The sequence below is a fragment of the Phoenix dactylifera genome, chromosome 3 (genome assembly GCF_009389715.1).
Source record: "Phoenix dactylifera cultivar Barhee BC4 chromosome 3, palm_55x_up_171113_PBpolish2nd_filt_p, whole genome shotgun sequence".
NCBI lineage: Eukaryota > Viridiplantae > Streptophyta > Magnoliopsida > Arecales > Arecaceae > Phoenix > Phoenix dactylifera.
This window is the reverse complement of record NC_052394.1, coordinates 4,308,823-4,327,405: the sequence shown is the minus strand read 5'-3', so window position 1 is coordinate 4,327,405 and position 18,583 is coordinate 4,308,823. Positions and strand designations below refer to the sequence as shown.

General features: G+C 37.5%; 2 protein-coding genes across 3 annotated transcripts; one reads left to right on the top strand and one right to left on the bottom strand.

Annotated features, from left to right (window-relative positions):
• Positions 1-507: 507 nt before the first annotated feature.
• Positions 508-3,240, bottom strand: LOC103702076 (probable staphylococcal-like nuclease CAN1). Its single transcript, XM_008784363.3, has 9 exons — positions 2,964-3,240; positions 2,744-2,799; positions 2,118-2,232; positions 1,858-1,965; positions 1,574-1,761; positions 1,435-1,494; positions 1,202-1,361; positions 1,036-1,104; positions 508-936 (listed from the first exon to the last, which is right to left on the bottom strand). Exons 1-9 carry the CDS (start codon positions 3,096-3,098, stop codon positions 838-840), a joined length of 990 nt encoding a protein of 329 aa, XP_008782585.2. The 5' UTR covers positions 3,099-3,240; the 3' UTR covers positions 508-837.
• A 3,096-nt stretch (positions 3,241-6,336) lies between these two features.
• LOC103702074 (solute carrier family 40 member 1) lies at positions 6,337-18,008 on the top strand. 2 transcript variants are annotated; one of them, XM_008784362.4, is made up of 9 exons: positions 6,338-6,843; positions 11,074-11,224; positions 11,322-11,518; positions 12,560-13,042; positions 13,513-13,684; positions 15,638-15,775; positions 17,031-17,141; positions 17,244-17,371; positions 17,502-18,008. In XM_008784362.4, coding segments are annotated over exons 1-9 (1,494 nt in total). In that variant the 5' UTR covers positions 6,338-6,730; the 3' UTR covers positions 17,503-18,008. The 2 variants fall into 2 exon arrangements, with proteins under 2 accessions (XP_008782583.1, XP_008782584.1); XM_008784361.4 differs by having other exon boundaries at positions 6,337-6,843; positions 17,244-18,008.
• Positions 18,009-18,583: the final 575 nt, after the last annotated feature.

The following is an 18,583-nucleotide window of genomic DNA, read 5'->3' as shown; positions in this document are numbered from 1 at the left end:
ATTCCATTGCATAAAAATAGGTTACGCAAATAAAAACTAATTCAGATTAGATTATTTTGTCTTGTCTGATCGAATCATAATGTTAACGTAAGGCTGGCGATGTAGTTTGTATCATAATGCTGATTGAAAAATAGAATCTTAAACACTGAAGGTGTTGAAAAGTTGGTGCAATGTTGAGATTTTACTATTAAATATGTTGAATATGACTAGAAATGTGTCCCCTGAGGAGGTATGGAAGTTCAATTATGTAATGGAACAAAAAGAATCTTGATCGCAAAATGATGTGAAGGTGACAGAAAAATTGTGTTCGAAGGATTTAGATTATATCAATGTGCTGTCATCAAGGGTGAGGAATCTAACCAGAAAACAAGGTGGAGAAGTAATACAATGACTTTGTTGGGATTCTTTCCTCAAAAAAAAGACACTGTTAGCTGTTAGGGGAATGTACATCTGATCATATGTCCTAGTTTCAACGAAATAGGCCATTATTCCAATTTTGCTTGGAGATATAAAAATCAAAGCGCATTTCTTTTGTTAGTCCTTACTGATCATTGTCATACATTTGTAATGGATCATTACGGAAGTACAAATAACATGGCTCTGAACTTTTCTAATGTCATTCAGAGAGAAATAGTTAAATACATTTTAGTTGCTCCTCCTCTTGATGTATCTTCGATATTTCAATTCTGAGCAGAAGTATATTCCACCCATTTCTTCCTAGTTTGCAGACTCTTAATCTGACAAGCCTCACTGTCAAAGCTTCCCTTATTTGCTTTGGGCTTTCAAACAATCTGAAGCTTGTTTACCTCTTGTCCTCGTCAATTTAGATCCTTGTCTTCACACTCCATTGCGTCTATCTTTTCTCCACTCCCATGGCTTCTCAGGGTTTGATGAAGCCCATAAGCCAACACGAGCACCACGCGCCTCTTTTTCCCACTACAATCTCTCACATTTTCAATCCAATATTAGTGCAGATGAATTTGATTAGTACTATGCAATGCAAGTTCGCTGCAAACTAGAAGCCATTAGGCTCACCGTTGCAAGCTGTGGTCGTTGGTCGTAGGCAGCATAGTGCCATGCAAGCCCCCTCTTCAGCATATGCTCCTGCGGAAAAAAGAGGATAATGGGGGGAGGAATACATTTACAGCATCCAATGCACAGTCCGACAGTTTATCCTACTTTAGGAAAAAATCTTTCTTACTTGTATGTAAGCACAATTGCAGTAGACATCTCCAACACAACGACCGTATCGATCATCTCCATACACATAAACCTTTAGACGCTTTCCTTGGATCAGCTTCACCAGTTCCTCCTTAGCCTCCTTCCCATATGGCATTGAGCTCTCTGGTGCATCAATTCCCCTGTTGGCTTGTAAGGTTTATAATGAGCATTGCAGTTTGCTTTCTTTCACTGGCAGCCAAAATTAATGCATACCTCAGTCTGATTCGGTATTTTCGTGCCAAGGTTTCTTCGCCCTTCGGACCAGTTATCACCCTGGAGCAGAAGAACACAAAAATTAAGAATCATGGGCAGGCTAAAAATGAACTTAGGATGAATTCTCCAAGTTGGCGACCTATATCCTCCATCGATAATTATTTTCTGATGCTCATCGGCTTTCTTGTAGTTCTTCGCAGCGCGGGCTTTGGTCCTCTTGATTGCTGCTTCTTGTACTCCTCGGGGAACATTGGCTGACTCTCTTGCATCAGCAGTGTCCACGTACACTGTTATGGTATCTCCATCTGCAACAGCTTTTGCATCCACCTATTACTAGCAGGCAGCTTTGTTAGATAAATATTCAGGTGCATGTCTTCAGATTCTTACTATAGGATAGGATACTGAAGGTTATGAGAGTCTCACAGGAAGCGTTTGCAGTTCATACTTCACTCCTTCAGGTCTAGATAATGGAATCACTGGGATTTCTGAGAGTGTGTGGGGCAGTGGGAGACCATAGTAAGTCAACAGGCCCTGAGGAATAAAAGTCAAGAATTCAGACCATGCAAATGGATTGCTTCAGTTACTTTGAGGTACAGAGATATTGGTGACATCTTTGCTAATTTGATGGTAAAAGGGGTGAAATATCTGCTACTGCTAATGGTTCTCACAGTATCCATATATACCTCCACATCTGCTTTCTGATGCCTCTTTAAGGTTTGGACAACAAGCCTTGTTGCTTCTTCTGGTGTTTTTGGTGGTGGCTTTGCCTCCCTCCATGCCTCCAAAAGTTTCTTATACCTATAGAGACATAAAACTAGTCGATCAATTGAATCAATGGAAAAATAAATCTCATGGATCAAATATAAAAACAAGCAGTATCTTCTTCTTGTATTATTCTGAAATAATCTAGTAGGGAATTGCCCCTCCAATGCTGACCTTACTCTAGTTTAGCAAGAGTACCAAAGCAGAACTATAACTGCAGCATAATTTAGCAAGAGTAGGAAATGAGGCGATGTCTTTGAGCTTGAAGAGCCGTCAGTTCTCTACACTACCATAACAGGCTATTCTGTGCAGTTATTTACGATCTCTTTTATCTATGAGATGTCTCCCAATCGATCACAATTGAACAACAGACAAAGGCCTTTCCACACATACACGTAACATGATATAAGATCATAAATGTTTATTTGCTGAATTGTTGGCAATCGCCCTCCCCTTCCATCAAATATAATATAATAACAATAATATGGATGATGACAACAACAACAACACCAATAATAATAATAATAATAATAAGAAATGGTAGTACCAGTTTGCCTGTGCCTTCTTGGAGGAGACCACATGTGGGCTCAGCCCTTCTGGAACCTTGGGTCAACAAATTCAAGAAGCTGGATTCAGATTCCCATCCCCGAAAAGCATCCAAACAGTAATGAGTTTTCCAGTAAGACGCTTGTAATTTTCGGGAATTAGAAAGATTGGAATACGGGGATAATGTTGATGAGAATGATGGGATACATATGATTTAATACCTGAGATGTGATGTCGAAATGGAGGAGATCATGAGCGAGAGCTGAGACTCCCCGGTGACCCAAAGATTGGGGCTCATGGGTGGGCGTGGGCTTGCAGCAGATCCCCCAGAGGAATCTGAAGAGGCTGTTTCCCATCTCTCTTCCTTCCTTCCCTTCTTCTTTCTCTGTTTCCTTCTTCCTCCCGCTCTGTCAAACAGAGAGGAAAAGGGAGGATGGGGGACGGAATTTTTTGGGGGAGAGGTTTTGGAATCTAATCTGATTCGCCGAACGTTGAAGGAAGGAGCGGAGGTAATTAAAAAAAAGGAGCTGACACGTGGAAAGCCTTAATTGCCCAAGTGATGTAAGAGAGGGGAAAACAAACTGAAACTTTGCGTGCGAGTTTGTGCCCTTTTTTATTTTATGCCAGACGGAAACTTAATTGGCACGATTTTAGATTCTCGTTAGAGTCAGTAAATCCTGAATAGGATTTGCCGACTGCTTGTTGTTTATGGCCGAAGGATATACTACTAAATTTAAATATAATTTTTTATTGAATACTTTGTTAAATATTAAATTTTATATAAATATTTTTTATAAAATATTTATTTTGCTATTCCTTTTTTTTTATCTGTGTTTATATATATATATATATACCCACACCATCTATCGTCATTGAAAAATTAATGGTTTTGAATTAAAATAACTAAAATATTTTTAATGAATAGAGGTGAAAAAAATATTTATAAGATGAAGAATAAAAAATAATTTTAAAATTTTATTTATTTTTAATTAAAATAAATATAGTTTTTATTAATGGTGTTAAAAGAACGGTTATATTAGGGTCATTTGTACAAAAATAGTGTTTTATGAGAGTACATAAATTTAAATATAAATTTTAAAGAAGTATTTATGCGAATTTGAATTTTAGAAAGGTATGCACGCAAAAACAAAAAAAAAATATTTATCATTCCTCTAATACCATCATGACTTTTTTTATATATATAATTTTATGTCATTTGCGTCACCCACATTACACTTGCCCGTAAGATCTATTCTCATCTCACATGAGAAGTTCACTGTAATCATGGATTCCTGGACGTCTACTAAATTGTGGCCTCGTATGATGCATTACTCGTTTGTTATCCAAATCTTGTTCATTGGGTCATTAATTGCCTTTGAACAATCTCTTTTTTTAATATATTTTATGAGATAGTGTAATCTAAGCAAGAGATTAAAAAACAAATAACTTAGGTCAACTAAATTGGTGCCCTTTTAATCAAACTTTCTCTTAAGCAAGAAGGAGCCGATCATTGAATTCTTTTATGCCTATTAAATTGATAGAACTTTGGGACATCAAATCTAATGCATTTGGGAGTCTTTCATAGCCTCAGAGATGATATCATATTAAATATCATAACATAAATCAAGTGCTTGCTCGAATGGTATTGCCTTTGACCTTTTAAATAATTGATTGAGGGTTTAATCCCAAGTGGTGCAACTATCACTTTAGCCCCTACTTAAGAAATCCTAGTTCCACGAGTTTTTTAACTCGATACAAATGTTGATAACATGTTTGAATGCTAATTTAAAGGCATTAAGATGTAGAAAACAAAAACAACATTTCTTATCCCTATTAAAATTCATCATGGGCCGGGCTTGGGCCTAAAAAATATCAATTTTTGAAATTATCCCACCCGAAGCTCAGCTAAAAATGAATATAGTTTAAGCTTGAGACCTGCCCAATCATCAGCTCTAATCCTTTGTATTAGTCTAATAACTGCCGAACATGCTGTGAGATAGATTGATGTCACATGTGTTAGAATTTTTAAATATATAAGCTCATGAACATTTCAACTTAGGCATCTTCACTCGTAACCTATAATCTTCTCGGCAAAATAATAAGCAAGCATATCCACTTCATTCATTGAGCATATCAAAGAACAGAAGAATACAAGAAGGGGGAGTTTATATATTGGCAGAAGTCTATTGCTTAATTAGCTTCAACCTAATTTTCGTATGCCCCACCTATGTTCACTAAAAGCTAACCTTTCCGATGCATCACCTAGATGCAAGACTTGGATGAGCACCAACTGCCCTGGATCAAAGTTTGTCATATCAAGGAAAAATAAGTGGTTATAAGGTGTGAGGTGTCAAATTGGACTCATGATCTAACAATTATACTATAATTTGTTGAAGGATATTGCATGATTGGTCCCAATAATAATTCTTGCTGTGCAATAGGAAAAATTTGTCCAAGGCTACAAGAGAGGACTTCAGAAGGACTTCTTTATCCCATTTAAACCTAGGCAGTTACTTTGTCCGTGCGCATGGAGTTGGGTGCACGTGTGTCAGCGTTTGAGTTAGAAGAGGCACCTATATAATAAGCTATGAAGCAGGTTTAGCCCTCTAACCCACTAATTTGGTCCGCCAAAGCCTACTTCGAGTTATTTCTCTTTGTTTCACTCGACAGAGATTAACCTATTCATTAATTAAATAGGCTCCAGGAGAGTGAGTTGAAGCAAGAAGGAATGGTAACGAAGAAATAGGAGAAGGATCTTATCACTCTTTAGATGGAGGTAGGGCTGGGCTGAGCCACATCTCTACTCAAATTTTTCAGACTTTAGGCCGAGCTTAGGCTCAAAAATATTTGAAAAATTCGGGCCCGAGCCCAAGCCAGAGCCCATGTCGAAATATCTATTTAGGCTAAAAACTGGACTAGCACGAACCCCAAAAAAATTACCTTTGAATGACACCTAAAATAAATTAGTTATAATTCAATATTCATATATCAAATTAAGGCTAATATAAAATAAATGAAATAGCTAACCAATCAAGTATACCCTGAAGCCAACTAGCCCTCTAGCCCAGCAAACCCATTGGAGACCTAGGGTATTGAACATGCCTTTTTTTTTTGGGGGGGGGGGGGGGGGGGGGGGATTCGCCAATAATGTGATCGGAGACTTCCAATCGTTGACCATACGGCTATCCCCTCCAGAATACTGAGGGCATCCAAAACAGCCACCCTCCCCCAGATTTCTACTAGATCCACAATATACAAGTGCGGGTAAGAGGCAACCACTCTAATTTTTTCATGCTATCATATTCTAAAACTTTTATTTTAAGGCAGCAGATCCGAGAAGTTTCCACCAAATATTTTGTACATATATGTCGTGTCTTTGTACTCTTTCCCAAAGGTTCCCAAGTTCAGTCCTCCAGTCCGTTCATATCCTCATATCAAATCCTCGACGTATATCCAATCCAACGGCTTCCCTCTTAATCATGTGGCTGAGGAATAAACAATGATCACAAGGTGGGTCCAACTACAGAAACCCCAAAATATTCCAAAATCCGAAGTGTCCATGTCGTCGACGGTACTACTCATTTGTTCTGGCTCGCCGATGGGATATCCCACAGGGATAGCAGTTGGTTTGGCTCCTCGATGTCGCTTTTTCTTTCGTGTGTGCGTGTTGTACCCTCGATCTCACTTCACAGATTTTTTTTTTCTTTTTTAATTCTCTTGCATGCATCCATGCTAGCGATCAAATTTATGATCTCGACCCGCTACCCCAAGCCCTGACTCCTAGGCCAAAAGTTTTGCAACCCTACGCCTTGGAATTCGGTCTCGCAGTTAGTACTCTCCCCGCTGTCACCGTTAATGTAGATACGATCCTCGCAGCGGCGCTTGTGGGCAGACGCAGCAATCCGTGAAGGCTTTTGCGAAGAAATCCAAGCCCAAAGCCCGGGTTTGATAGAAAAGAAAACAGGGAGAAAAGGTGGCTAATAACATTATGGAGGAGAACGTGAGGCAGCCTTTCCTTCCAGGCTCGTCTCAGATATCTCTCGATCAATCCCTCATCAGACGCATGTATGTTGGCCACTTCCTTGCCCGATGGGGAGCCAGGTAAGGACTTCTTTCTTGTCAAACCCCTTACTTTCTTTCTGCTTTCTTTCCCCCAAATATCTAGACATAGCTATCTGCTATGAAGTAGAAAAGTTATCAGAACTGCATGATAAAATCTCTCCACCATAAGTGCATCTATTCCAAATGTTTTTGATTTCTTGAAGTCGAATTTTTGGTAGAAAATGATGTTTAAGTTGTATATGCCTGCCTATTTATTTGGTTTCATCGTTTTTTTTGAATAAAATGTAAATATTTGGTGCTTCCCCTAGCCGAGTACTGATAGTGGTGCAAAGTGGTCAATGGCACTTTCATAAATCTCAGCAAGGCGTCCTAGCGATCCCGTTTAGGTTCCAGTGAGAAAACGGGAACTAGGATAGGTATAGGACTCTGAAACAAATGAAAGAGAAGAAGAAAGAGAAAAGAAATAAAAGAACTAAGGGAAAAATGGAAAGGAAGAAAGATCAGGAAGGAGAGAGAAAAATAAAAAGGAAGAAAAAAAGGAAAAAAAACAAGGAGACGAAAATGGAAAAAAATGAAAGAAGGAAAAGAAAAAAAAAAGGAAGAAAGGAAGAAAAGAAGGAAAAAAAGGAAAAGAAGAAGAAAAACAAAAGAAAGAAATGATGGAAGGAAAAAGAAAAAAAAGGAAGGAAAGAAGAAAGAACGGAAAGAAAAACAAAAAACACAAACAAATAAAAAAGAGTGAAAGAAGAAAAGAAGAAGAGCACAGAGACAAAGGATACCTACTGGAATGTATAATATCTATCGAAATATTCATTGTTGGGATAGGAGGAGATAGCGGGGCATCCTAGTTTCAAAAAGAAAAGAAGAAGGGCACAGAGAGAAAGGATACCTACTGAAACGTTCAATATCTTCCGGAATATTCGTTGTTGGGATAGGAGGAGATAGCGGGGCATCCTAGCTTCAAAAAGAAAAGAAGAAGGGCATAGAGAGAAATGATACCTACTGGAATGTTCAATATCTACCGGAATATTCGTTGTTGGGATAGGAGGAGATAGTGGGGCATCCTAGTTTCTTTTGAAACTAAAATGCCCCCATCCCACAAGATTTAAAACATTGATTAATAAGATGCTTGCAGTCTCTACTTCCATTGATTGAGATATACTGAGATGGTAGTAGCGAACAATTTAGACAATATCAAATAGAAGGTAATAGGTGTAAGTTAGGCAGAGCGAGTTAGTAGGATGGGTTAATGATTTTGGCTTTTAGTTGTTGGACAAAGTCTTATGTCACTTTGATTCTAGGATTTTAGCTCAGCCCTAAATGTTGTCAAGGTTTTAGTAGTTGATGGGTTATAATTGTAAGTTGTTCCTCCTACATTTTCATCTTTAGATTACTGTTTATACCCAAAAATTAATGGCCCATAGATCAACTATAGTAAATAGTCAAAAATATTAGACCAATCGAGATTTGGTTAACTATTTTTATTGTGACACTTGGAAGGCTCATGGTTGGATACTTCTTATTCACATAAGAGACCATATGTGGGTAGTTTGCCACTGAAATTAACTTCCTAAAAAAAGTCATCAGGATATAGAGTAGTTACTTGCAAGTAACTATCCAAAAATGAGTTATTTAAATAAATTTCAATCTGTATGATAAAGGAGGAAAAAAGATCTTTTTGCACTCCAAAATATATTTCATACAACAACAATACTACCGAGTGCCGATCATCTTTTCTCTTGCAATGCTATGGAGCACTTGGTCCGATCCTATCCTATTATTCTAGGATTCAAAAATCTTTCTTGACAATAAATGATATTCCAAACATCAATAGATGCAGCTTCAATTCTACTGGAAGAGTTAAGGTTCAATTTGCTCTCATATGGACATCAAGTGGCCCAAAGCGAATTTTCAACCTACTTCTGCATAGATTTCAAGAAATCCACAGATTAAAGATTTAACTTATTCGCATGCAAAGGTTGAGAAACTTATGGAGTGGATGGTCAATCTTTTCATGAATGGAGTCCAAGTGACTTGTGAAGTTGGTGGCGGACATCTTTCTATCATCAAGAATGTAGCTTAACTCTCACCTATTAGCAAAAGAGTCAACTTACTCCATCTAGAGTCGTTCGTGATTAGAGCAACGGCCCCCATCTTGTTCTGAAATTTTTTTTGATCATGTTGTATCATAATCATTCTTAATCAAATTTATTTATTATTTTTACATTTCTTTCTCTTTTATTTCCTTCATATCAATTACTTGTCAAATTTTAAGCCCTCTTACTTGAGGCATGAAAAAAAAAAAAATACAGGTACCTCTGATCAATCTAAGACATGAATGATCATAGAGTGGAAGTATTTAGAAATGTGAAAACAATTACATTTCCAAAAGTTATGCTTTTACCCCTTTATTTACTTCCAAGTTCATTACCATGTTATATTGAAATTGGTTCCAATTTCTAATGATCTGTTACTTCAGTTATTGATGCTATCTTGCTAATGTTATTCTTGTTTTGCCTGACTTTTAAAAAAACTATAACAAAGGATTTGAGTGTTGATCTACCAAGTGATAATTGATGGTGAATTTGACTTCTTGCACTCCTATACATGATGTAATATCTTCAGGCCTACATCGTCTAGAATATTGTCACCTAAAAAAGAAAACAATAAGAAGAAAATAAATGTTGGTAAAATTTCTGGTCTGAATTTACTCCAGCATAAAGCTAAATATTTGATGACCAGATCATCTTGTCCAAATGAAATCATGCATTTGAAAATGAAGCCAATGCAGCGTGCCTTAAAAAAGTGTTTCTATTTCTTTTTTTATATTCAATGGTCAACAAACAAATCTATAAAAGAACGAGTTCTTTATTCAACTCGGATTTCTTTTTACTTGTTTTGATTCTGGGCTGCACAGCTTTGATGTCAGAGATATATGCTTAATCATTTTGTTGATCTATAATCTGATTTTCTTTGAAAACTAGTTCTCTGATGCAGGCTACCTCTACTAATTTTGCAGCAAAACAAGGCAATTTATTTTCCAGTAAAAATGCAGTGTGTTTTTTTTACTTCTGAAAACTTCTTTTTTTACTTCTGAAAACTTCTTATTTTCAAACTCCACGATAAGAACAAGATCAAATATCCTTCTATTTCTCTCCGTCGGAGGCAGTTGTATATGTATCTTATATCCACATTTAAGCAGTATCACCTTTGCTGCTACTGGTTGTATAATTTGCAACATCTGTATCCTGTGCATCCTCTGCCCATAGCCATATGATACTTTATTCATTTGATGCATATAATTCCCCTGTTTATTTTATGTCCATCTTCTAGTTTTACTTTTTCTGCAACTATAAATCAGTTTATCCAGTGAAAGCAAAAGTTAATCATCCTCTTTATCACTAAATAAATCATATCAAGTGTAATGTCCGGTCCTATAATTTGTAGATTTTTCATGGCAACAAGTTATATATATGGCTGAGTAGCCTTATGTTAGATGCCTGGTACTCCTCCCAACTTGTGAGAGGTCAAGGGTTCGAACCCTAGTGGTGGTGTTTCCATCTTATTTCTTGAAAAAAAAAAGGTTAGATATTTGCCTACTCTGGACTGAATGTTGGATTCAGAATTAAAGTTCCTCCATGGTCAGGCTATGTCCAGCTTCATGAATTTAGCTTGCACCCCAGCCTTTAGCAGCTCCTAGATGTGCCCCCTCTACAAAGGTGATGCGTAAAACTTCTGGAGAATATACTTTCGCTATTTTCCAACTCCATAGAGTCAGTCATGTGTTGACCCAGTCTTATTCTTTTTCGCTCCGCAGGTTTTACTTTAAATATTTCTTGCAGTTCCTTCTTCATATGATGTCACTTGCATATATGTGATGAGGGACACAAGTTGGATGAGGAAAACATTACTTTTATTTGCTAATGTTTGAAACTATTCAAATGACACATTTCCTTCTAATGGTGCTGTCAAATGAAACTGGAGTGGTTAAGAGATCATTACCAACAATGGTCCCTTTTGCATGAATTGTTCTTACACATAACGCATTAACCGGGAATACCTATTTATGTCAATTAGATTGCCTTGTCATAAGGTTGTTTTAGTTGGATTAGTTAAAATGTTTTCGGGCCAGTGAGAGGAAAGTTACTCATGCAAATTGGTGTGAAAAGATCCTCTCTTTGAGCTGGTTTAACCACAATTTTTTTCTAAATAAAGTCAAGAAGTTTCAATACTGATAAGGATTTTCTCATGAAATTTCACTGCTTACAGAATGTGGGAATTCTCTGTTGGTTTGTACATGATAAACATATGGCCGGACTCTCTACTCTTCACTGCCCTCTATGGTGTTGTGGAGTCCTCCTCTACAGCATTATTTGGTCCAATTGTTGGAGCATGGGTGGACAGATTGACCTACTTGCAGGTCATTACTAGTTTTGACACTGTTAATGATCTTCAAGATGTTTGATGATATACATCACTTTCCAAGGAAACTCAAATTTTGTTCCATCGATTGGCAGGTTCTCCGACTTTGGCTGGTGACCCAAAATTTCTCATTTATGGTTGCTGGAGGGTCAGTGACTGCACTACTGATATACCATCATCTGATGTCGACTGCATTTGTGACATTTATGCTACTGGTTGTTATAACCAATATTTCTGGAGCAGTTGGGGTACTGTCAACTCTTGCTGGTACTATACTGATAGAAAGAGAATGGTAATGAAAGATCTTGATATGCTTAGTAAAGGTCTCTGATGACTTTATGTAGTTTTAACATAAATAAGTAACACTAGAGTCAGGTTTCTGATTGTTCTATGATTCTTCCATTTATTTCCACAAAGATTTCTATCATGGATTATGGTACTCTGTCCATGTTTACCTTCATTTATATTTTTCTATCTACAGTAAGTAAAATTTCATTTGGATGATCAAGATCAATTTGAGGCCTTGATCACATGAAGGATGAAGTGGAATGAATATTATTTTTTTTTTGTCGAGTAGAAAGATCACTTAGAGCTGTTTATCTTTCAGCAGTACTTGATAAGCTTATGCTCTGTAATCTTCTCCTTCTGAATTTGCTTCTATTGATTGTTACCAATGCCACCATTCTTTTTCTTTAAATAATTTATGACAAAAAGTTGGATATTATTTTTACAACAAGAACTAAAAAGATCATCAATGTATAAAGTTCATTCTCAAAATAGCAGATGTATGATCAAATCATCAATGCACTGGAATATACTAGACATTGGAGGTATATGATTTTTCTGAAGTTATATTTTATGTGGAAGCCTAGCTGTCGCTTGTCATCTTCCATATTCTGGTAAACTGCAAGATTGCACTGAAATTTACCCATCTTAAATATTGATGGTGGTATATATAATGTTTTCAAGATATTGAATCCTGTCTGTGCGGTGGCCTTAGCAGTCTTTGGGCATCTGATGTGAGTATATGGTTCAAATGTTGCCAAAATATATGAAGTCAAAATGTGGTTTTTTCTGCTCCTTACTGTTCCTCCTTTCTCATTTTACCGTCCAATCTCTTAGACTGTGTAATCATGAATTAAGATTGATGTCTGCACAATTTTGTTTGTTGATTTTCCACTCTATACCTATAAAATAATTCTTATGGTAGAATTATAAGAGTAGGTCCAAAATTGCTGTTTTGACATTTTATCATGTCACAGCATAATGATATGTTTATATAACTTGCTTGTACATTGATCTATATGATTTCTTAGTTTCTTTTTAATTGCAGGGTAGTTGTGATATCCAATGGGCAGCCTCCAGAAGTACTGACAAAGATGAACTCGGTCATTCGAAGAATTGATCTAGTCTGTAAACTACTTGCCCCTGTTTTCAGTGGCTTCATCATTAGCTTTATTTCGTTGAAAGCATCAGCAGTGATTTTGGCACTATGGAATACAACATCAGTCTGGTTACAATATTGGCTTCTGAAATCTGTGTACAATGGTATTCCTGCTCTTAACGAAAGCAGCCAAAGGGGGAACCTGAAACTCATTCCCAGTGATCCTCTGGAGAGTTCATCTATTATCGAGGTGAATGAGATCTCAGTTTGCCCTGAACGAAGAAATATAGAGACAGAAGCACCTGAATGGAAAATGAGGATAATTGAGAAACTATCGATAATACCCTGTTTCGATGCTTGGATAGTCTATTCAAAGCAGGAAGTGGTGCTTCCAGGAATAGCTCTGGCTTTGCTTTATTTTACTGTGCTAAGGTGATTATCTCTTAAATGGTGCTAACCTTTATAAACATCACATTCTTGTGTTAGAAAGTTTAATATAACTCATACTTTACAAACATCACAAGTGACTAATTCACTCCAACAAAAAGTGTTTAAGACAAACTAGAAAAGCCATTAGTTTCTCTCTCCTTTTACTCTACTTTTCTCATAATATATATTTTGGAGAGAAAGAAAAAGAGTAAAACTTAAGAAGATTCATGAAGACTTAGTTCATGCGGAAGACCTAAAATGGTGGATGCAGGGGCTTGTTTTAGAAAGGCAGAGTTACATCAAATCACTGCAATCAATCACAAGCCATTCTCCATCTCTTTTATTTCTTTTCATGCAAATTGATTCTTTTTAATGTTATCATACATGTTAATTTTTATGTCATATAACTAGTTCGAGTTATCTATAATGGAGCAAGAAGCAACACAACCAATGCATGTTATTTCTCTTGACAGCTTTGGAACATTGATGACAGCTACGTTGGAATGGAACGGTATCCCTGCATACATTATTGGTATAGCACGTGGGATAAGCGCTATCGTAGGAATAGCAGCAACAGTAGTGTATCCAGTTCTACATTCACATATTTCAACACTAAGGACTGGCTTATGGTCTATATGGACTCAGGTATGACCTTTTATACAGAATTTGCCATGGAATATCTATTTTTTATTATTTTTATAATAATATGATCTCCAGTTTTATGTTTGAGATATTAAGCAATAAGTGACATGGTTATATGCTATGTTGATTAGTGAACCACTTTTTAAAGTTTTGGACTACTTAACAATCAGTCTCCAGGGACGACATGGCATGACATGCCATGTTGGATGCATGGTACGACAAGTGGTACTCTCTTTATGTCTGAACCGGAATGGGGTTGAAGCCACCTAAGATCACGAACCTTCATTAGTGTATGAAACTCAAATTGGCAGCTACTGAGCCACTAAACAATTTCAGCTTATACTGTTGTTTTAGCTAAGTAGGTTCTGCCTTTTTATTATTCTACTTCTAAATTTAAAGATCATATATTGAATTTTCCCCCTATCTTGTCTTATTAGAATGAATATTGTGGGTAACCTGAGAGTAACCTGAGGAGGACAAAAGAAAGGAAGAATGCTGTGGGTAACCTTGTCCTTGAATTGTATTTCACTTATGTTTGATGTCATCTTTAGTATTGCTCCATCTCCAACTTGCAGAACAAACAGTAAATTTTAAAGCTCTTGTGGATGCCTATGGAGATTTGTAACACTCAAAACTTTCCCATTGCTCAGGCTCTATGCAAGTAACGTACTAACACTTGGTGCTTCTTTATCTGAATTGGATGATTAGCCACTTAGGCATTATCAGAAAAAACTTGTTGATTGTAGCACATGAAGCTGGTTGGATGCCATAAGATTACCTAAAACAGCTTTGAAAACATTGTTCATGGCAACATCCCTTCTACATGTTCTAGGGAAAATATGAATTAAGTGGCATTTGCACCAGTATGAGGGGGCAATTGCACTTTAACGTAGTCCCACACTGCTGCTTTACTTGTTATCTTAGCTTTTTTTTTGTGTCTCAACAGCAGTTTGGGGATCTGTAGTGTCTTTATTTTACTATGTTCATGAATGTGATGGACTAACCATCTTTTCAAAAGAAATAATAAATGAATAAATATTCAAGTGATCTTCACTTGATGATTGTAAATACAAAACTTTGAAAGTGATACTTCTCTTTGTTGGAGAATTTGTCCATGAAGGAGCCATATGCTTATTTTTGAGCAAGAACTTGCTTTATTCTATTATATTCTTCCTCTTATTCTTCTTGAGGAGGTCCATCAAGGTTTGCTCTATTAGTTAGTATTGGTGCGTACCGACCATACTGTACCATATTAGTACCGAACCGATATATAGTACAGGAGGCGTACTAATATTTAGTACACCAAATCAGCCCCACTCAGGGCATATCGATACTGTAATAGAAGGGTACCGGTATAAGATCCGGTTCGAGATGGTGAATCTTGAGATTTATTCTATTTTTCATGTTATGTTTGTATATGCTCTATGTTGCTGCAAAATATTGGTGCTCTAGATCCTGGATAGATGTCACTTCAAATTAAAAATGAGTTCTGATTCTTGGTTAAAACTTGAGTCAAGATGATGTCTCCCTTATATAAAAGCCTCCTGAGATTTTGGAATTAATTTCTACAGCTGCTTCTTGATGAAATTTTGTCCTCATTTACTTGTGGTGGCATTCCTTTTGTCTTGTTGCCTCTTGATATTTAATGATAACCAAGCCCACAAGGATAAGATGTTGTAGTTGCTAGATTTCAACTTTAAGTTTGTATAGTTTGTATCAAGGCCTGGCTGGTCCAGCAGTAAGTCAGTCCACTTTCTTGGGGATCTGGGTTGGGTTTCGGTCCATGGGACACACATGCATGCTCAAACTGAAAATTTCACATGCTCAATCTGAATTTGCTGGTTTGAGTCAAAAAAATTGTGACCAAATAGCCTTAGCGCAGCTGTTTGTTTCTGTAACTAAAAGCTATTGATTTTTAAAAGAAGAATTGTAATGATGTTAGTTTGTCTTCTCCAGTGGTGCTTCTTGTTGGTTTGCGTTGCTTCCATCTGGGTTCGTAACAGCATAACTTCAGCATGGATGCTAATGGGTGGAGTTGCAGCATCACGTCTTGGATTGTGGATGTTTGATTTAGCTGTTATACAACAAATGCAGGTATAATTCATTTAACATGTTCACCTTACCTCAAAAATTAAGGCAAAGTGATGTCTTGTGGTGCTACGTTCTTATGGTTACTGAGTGCCTTTGCTCTAACGACATTTTTTAGTGGGTTTTTTCTTTCAGTTGGATAACGTAGTTAAAGTCGTATGAGATACAACTCAATCCCATGATATTTTGGTTATATATCAGCATGATAAATGAATGGGTTGAATCTGAAATCTTCTATTTTCTGCCATGAATAGCTAACTTTTGCACTGGTTTGAGGTGAGCTTTCCCACCATTTTGCTATAAAAAAATGCTTTTATTTGCAGACGTTTGCTTGTTTTTGAATGGCTAATTTTTATAGTGATTCATTGGTTTTCATGTCATCTGAAAATCAATCTGATATCAAGTATCTCGATACTCCTTGCAAATACTTTATTCCCTCTTTCATTTTCATGGAAAAGGCATGTGCTTAACTCAGTGAAATAATAGATTGCAAGGAAAATACCCTTTCCAATGGGAGAGAGAGATTCTAGTGAACAGGAATTCACAAATCTTGGAACCATAATGATATGCTCAAAAGTAACTGTTCCACCTAAAAGGTATAGTAGTCCTGTTGGTTATGTAGAGTTATATCCTTAATATATGACTAGGGAAGTAAGCATGTTTTATCACATCCAAATCCAGAATATCCTTTCGAAAGCTATCTCGCACACCATATACCCACCAAGTATTACATAGGAATCTGCCCAAAAAGAGTCCAAATGATCCAGACACAACAGTTAATGTTAACCATGACGTTTCAGTAGTCATTGGCCCAGTGTCCACAACCTTGCGTCATATCCAATAAATGGCTCAAGGATAATGAATGCCACAATCCATCTTCCTCAAACAACTAACCAACTACCCTTGGTCACAACAACCTAGCAGACCAACATCTAAGTCTTGCCTACCCAGATATTTCGCCATGAATTCTTTGAGATGGAAGGGAATTTAAAGAGAATATAACATACGAATTTAAACAGCTTCTATCAGCTCTCAAGACCATTCTAGTGAATCTGGATATTGTTTCCGTCTCTGTGTTAATTTTGAGAACAAAATTCAACAGAATCAGGAAGTGTTTATTAGTCCTCTGCATATACTTCAGTGATGATGTTTATAGGATTCTGATCAGTATTTGTGTTCAGAGTGAAGTATTTTGTTGCTCTTAATTCTATTATGGAAAGTTTAGTAATTATTCTATCCACTAAAGTTATTCCCTGACTAGGATCATGTTCCTGAATCTGATCGCTGCATCGTTGGAGGGGTCCAAAACTCGCTTCAATCTATGCTGGACTTGCTGACTTACATCATGGGTGTAATTGTTTCAGACCCAAAAGTATGCCATGCAAAATAAAGAATGGATTTAGATTTGGTTCATAAGTAAAGCAGTCTTTTAGCACCATAGCTTTGTTTCTCACTCTCTTCTTCTGCTCAACAGGATTTTGGACAGCTGGTGCTCATGTCATTTTTGTTAGTAACATCATCTGCAGTCTTGTATACCATCCACATATATCGTGTTCGAAAACACCTCTTTCACTTCGACAAGCTGCTCGCAAAAATCAATTGGTGGGTAAATCCTCTTTAATCATCTTGAAGAAATAGCTATTCCCATGTATATTACCGCAATGTTATTGCTGGAGCAATAGCAAGCCACACATCATGCATTGTCATTACTTCCTATTGTACATTTCTACAGAGGAGCAGTTTTCCTGGCTTGAAATCTTTGGAGTATAAAGTCAACTGGATTTTCTTGCAAGATGCCATTGAAAAGATTTTGACTGCCAATTAACTTTTGCTTAGCTCTTGATCCAAGGGGTCAGAGCGTTTAGTTCAGTTGAGTTATTTGTGTTATGTGTACTCACAATCCATGTTCCCTGGATACCGATATGTCAAGACAAATTTGCTGCAGAAGCTTTCAAGCACTTGACTGCATCTTGGATTTATTCTGATGGAAGCCAGCATATCAATAGCTTTTCTCTACAAAGAAGATATTCTAGAGAAGTAATCAAAATTTCCCTATTTGGATTGGCAGGATCAGAGTAGTTTAGCCAAACTCTGTGTATGGAAATTTAAGAAATCCATTTTTGTAGAGGGATTATTGAGCCAAAATCTTGATCTATGCATGGATTAGCATCCATTTGGTGTGCCCAACTTGAATGGATGGCCTCCAATCGAATAAAAAGCTTTAAGTTTTTCCATACAATGGCGAAGCATGAATTGTTGCTGGAAATTGGACCCGGGGGCAATCTTCGGTTGAGGAGAGGGAGCGACTGTTAGTCCTCACGGCGGGGCGGCGGTCTGTCGGCGGGCGGCGTCCTCCGTCCGGGGCGGTCGGAGAGAAGGAACAGCAGGTCCTCGCAGCGGGGCGGCGATCCGTTGGCTGGCGGCGTCCTCCGTCCGGGTGCCTGCACACGAACCAGTGGCCGGGTTCTCCGGCGCCGGCCCTCCGACGCTCAAGTCAGGGAGGGGGCAAATAGTGGGGAGAAGGAGATAAACAGTGATTTTTTGGGTGTATGAATGTTCCAATCCCCTCTTGAGAGGCCAAGGCTCCCTTTTATATGCGGGGGTCGGTTTACCTGTGATGTAACAGGGCGAGGCCGTAGTACGGCTTGGCATGTTGTTCAGGTCGGCGCTCGGTCAGGCGAATCATTGCACTGATGTCGGCGGTATGGCCGAGATCAGAGACTTATCATAGTCGACTAGATCCTGCTGAGTCGATTTGCCGTGGAGAGCTGGGGATCCGTAGATGTCAGGAGCCATGCGCATTTATTGTGGAGT

Excerpts from the sequence above, each read along its gene's own strand:
- LOC103702076 (XM_008784363.3), bottom strand. The coding sequence starts at position 3,098 with ATGGGAAACAGCCTCTTCAGATTCCTCTGGGGGATCTGCTGCAAGCCC. Across the intron at positions 2,800-2,963 it reads ATTTCGACATCACATCTCAG|GTTCCAGAAGGGCTGAGCCC; the intron begins GTATTAAATCAT and ends TGTTGACCCAAG. Across the intron at positions 937-1,035 it reads AACGACCACAGCTTGCAACG|TGGGAAAAAGAGGCGCGTGG; the intron begins GTGAGCCTAATG and ends GAGAGATTGTAG.
- LOC103702074 (XM_008784361.4), top strand. The coding sequence starts at position 6,731 with ATGGAGGAGAACGTGAGGCAGCCTTTCCTTCCAGGCTCGTCTCAGATA. Across the intron at positions 11,225-11,321 it reads ACAGATTGACCTACTTGCAG|GTTCTCCGACTTTGGCTGGT; the intron begins GTCATTACTAGT and ends ATCGATTGGCAG. Across the intron at positions 15,776-17,030 it reads CTGTTATACAACAAATGCAG|GATCATGTTCCTGAATCTGA; the intron begins GTATAATTCATT and ends TTCCCTGACTAG.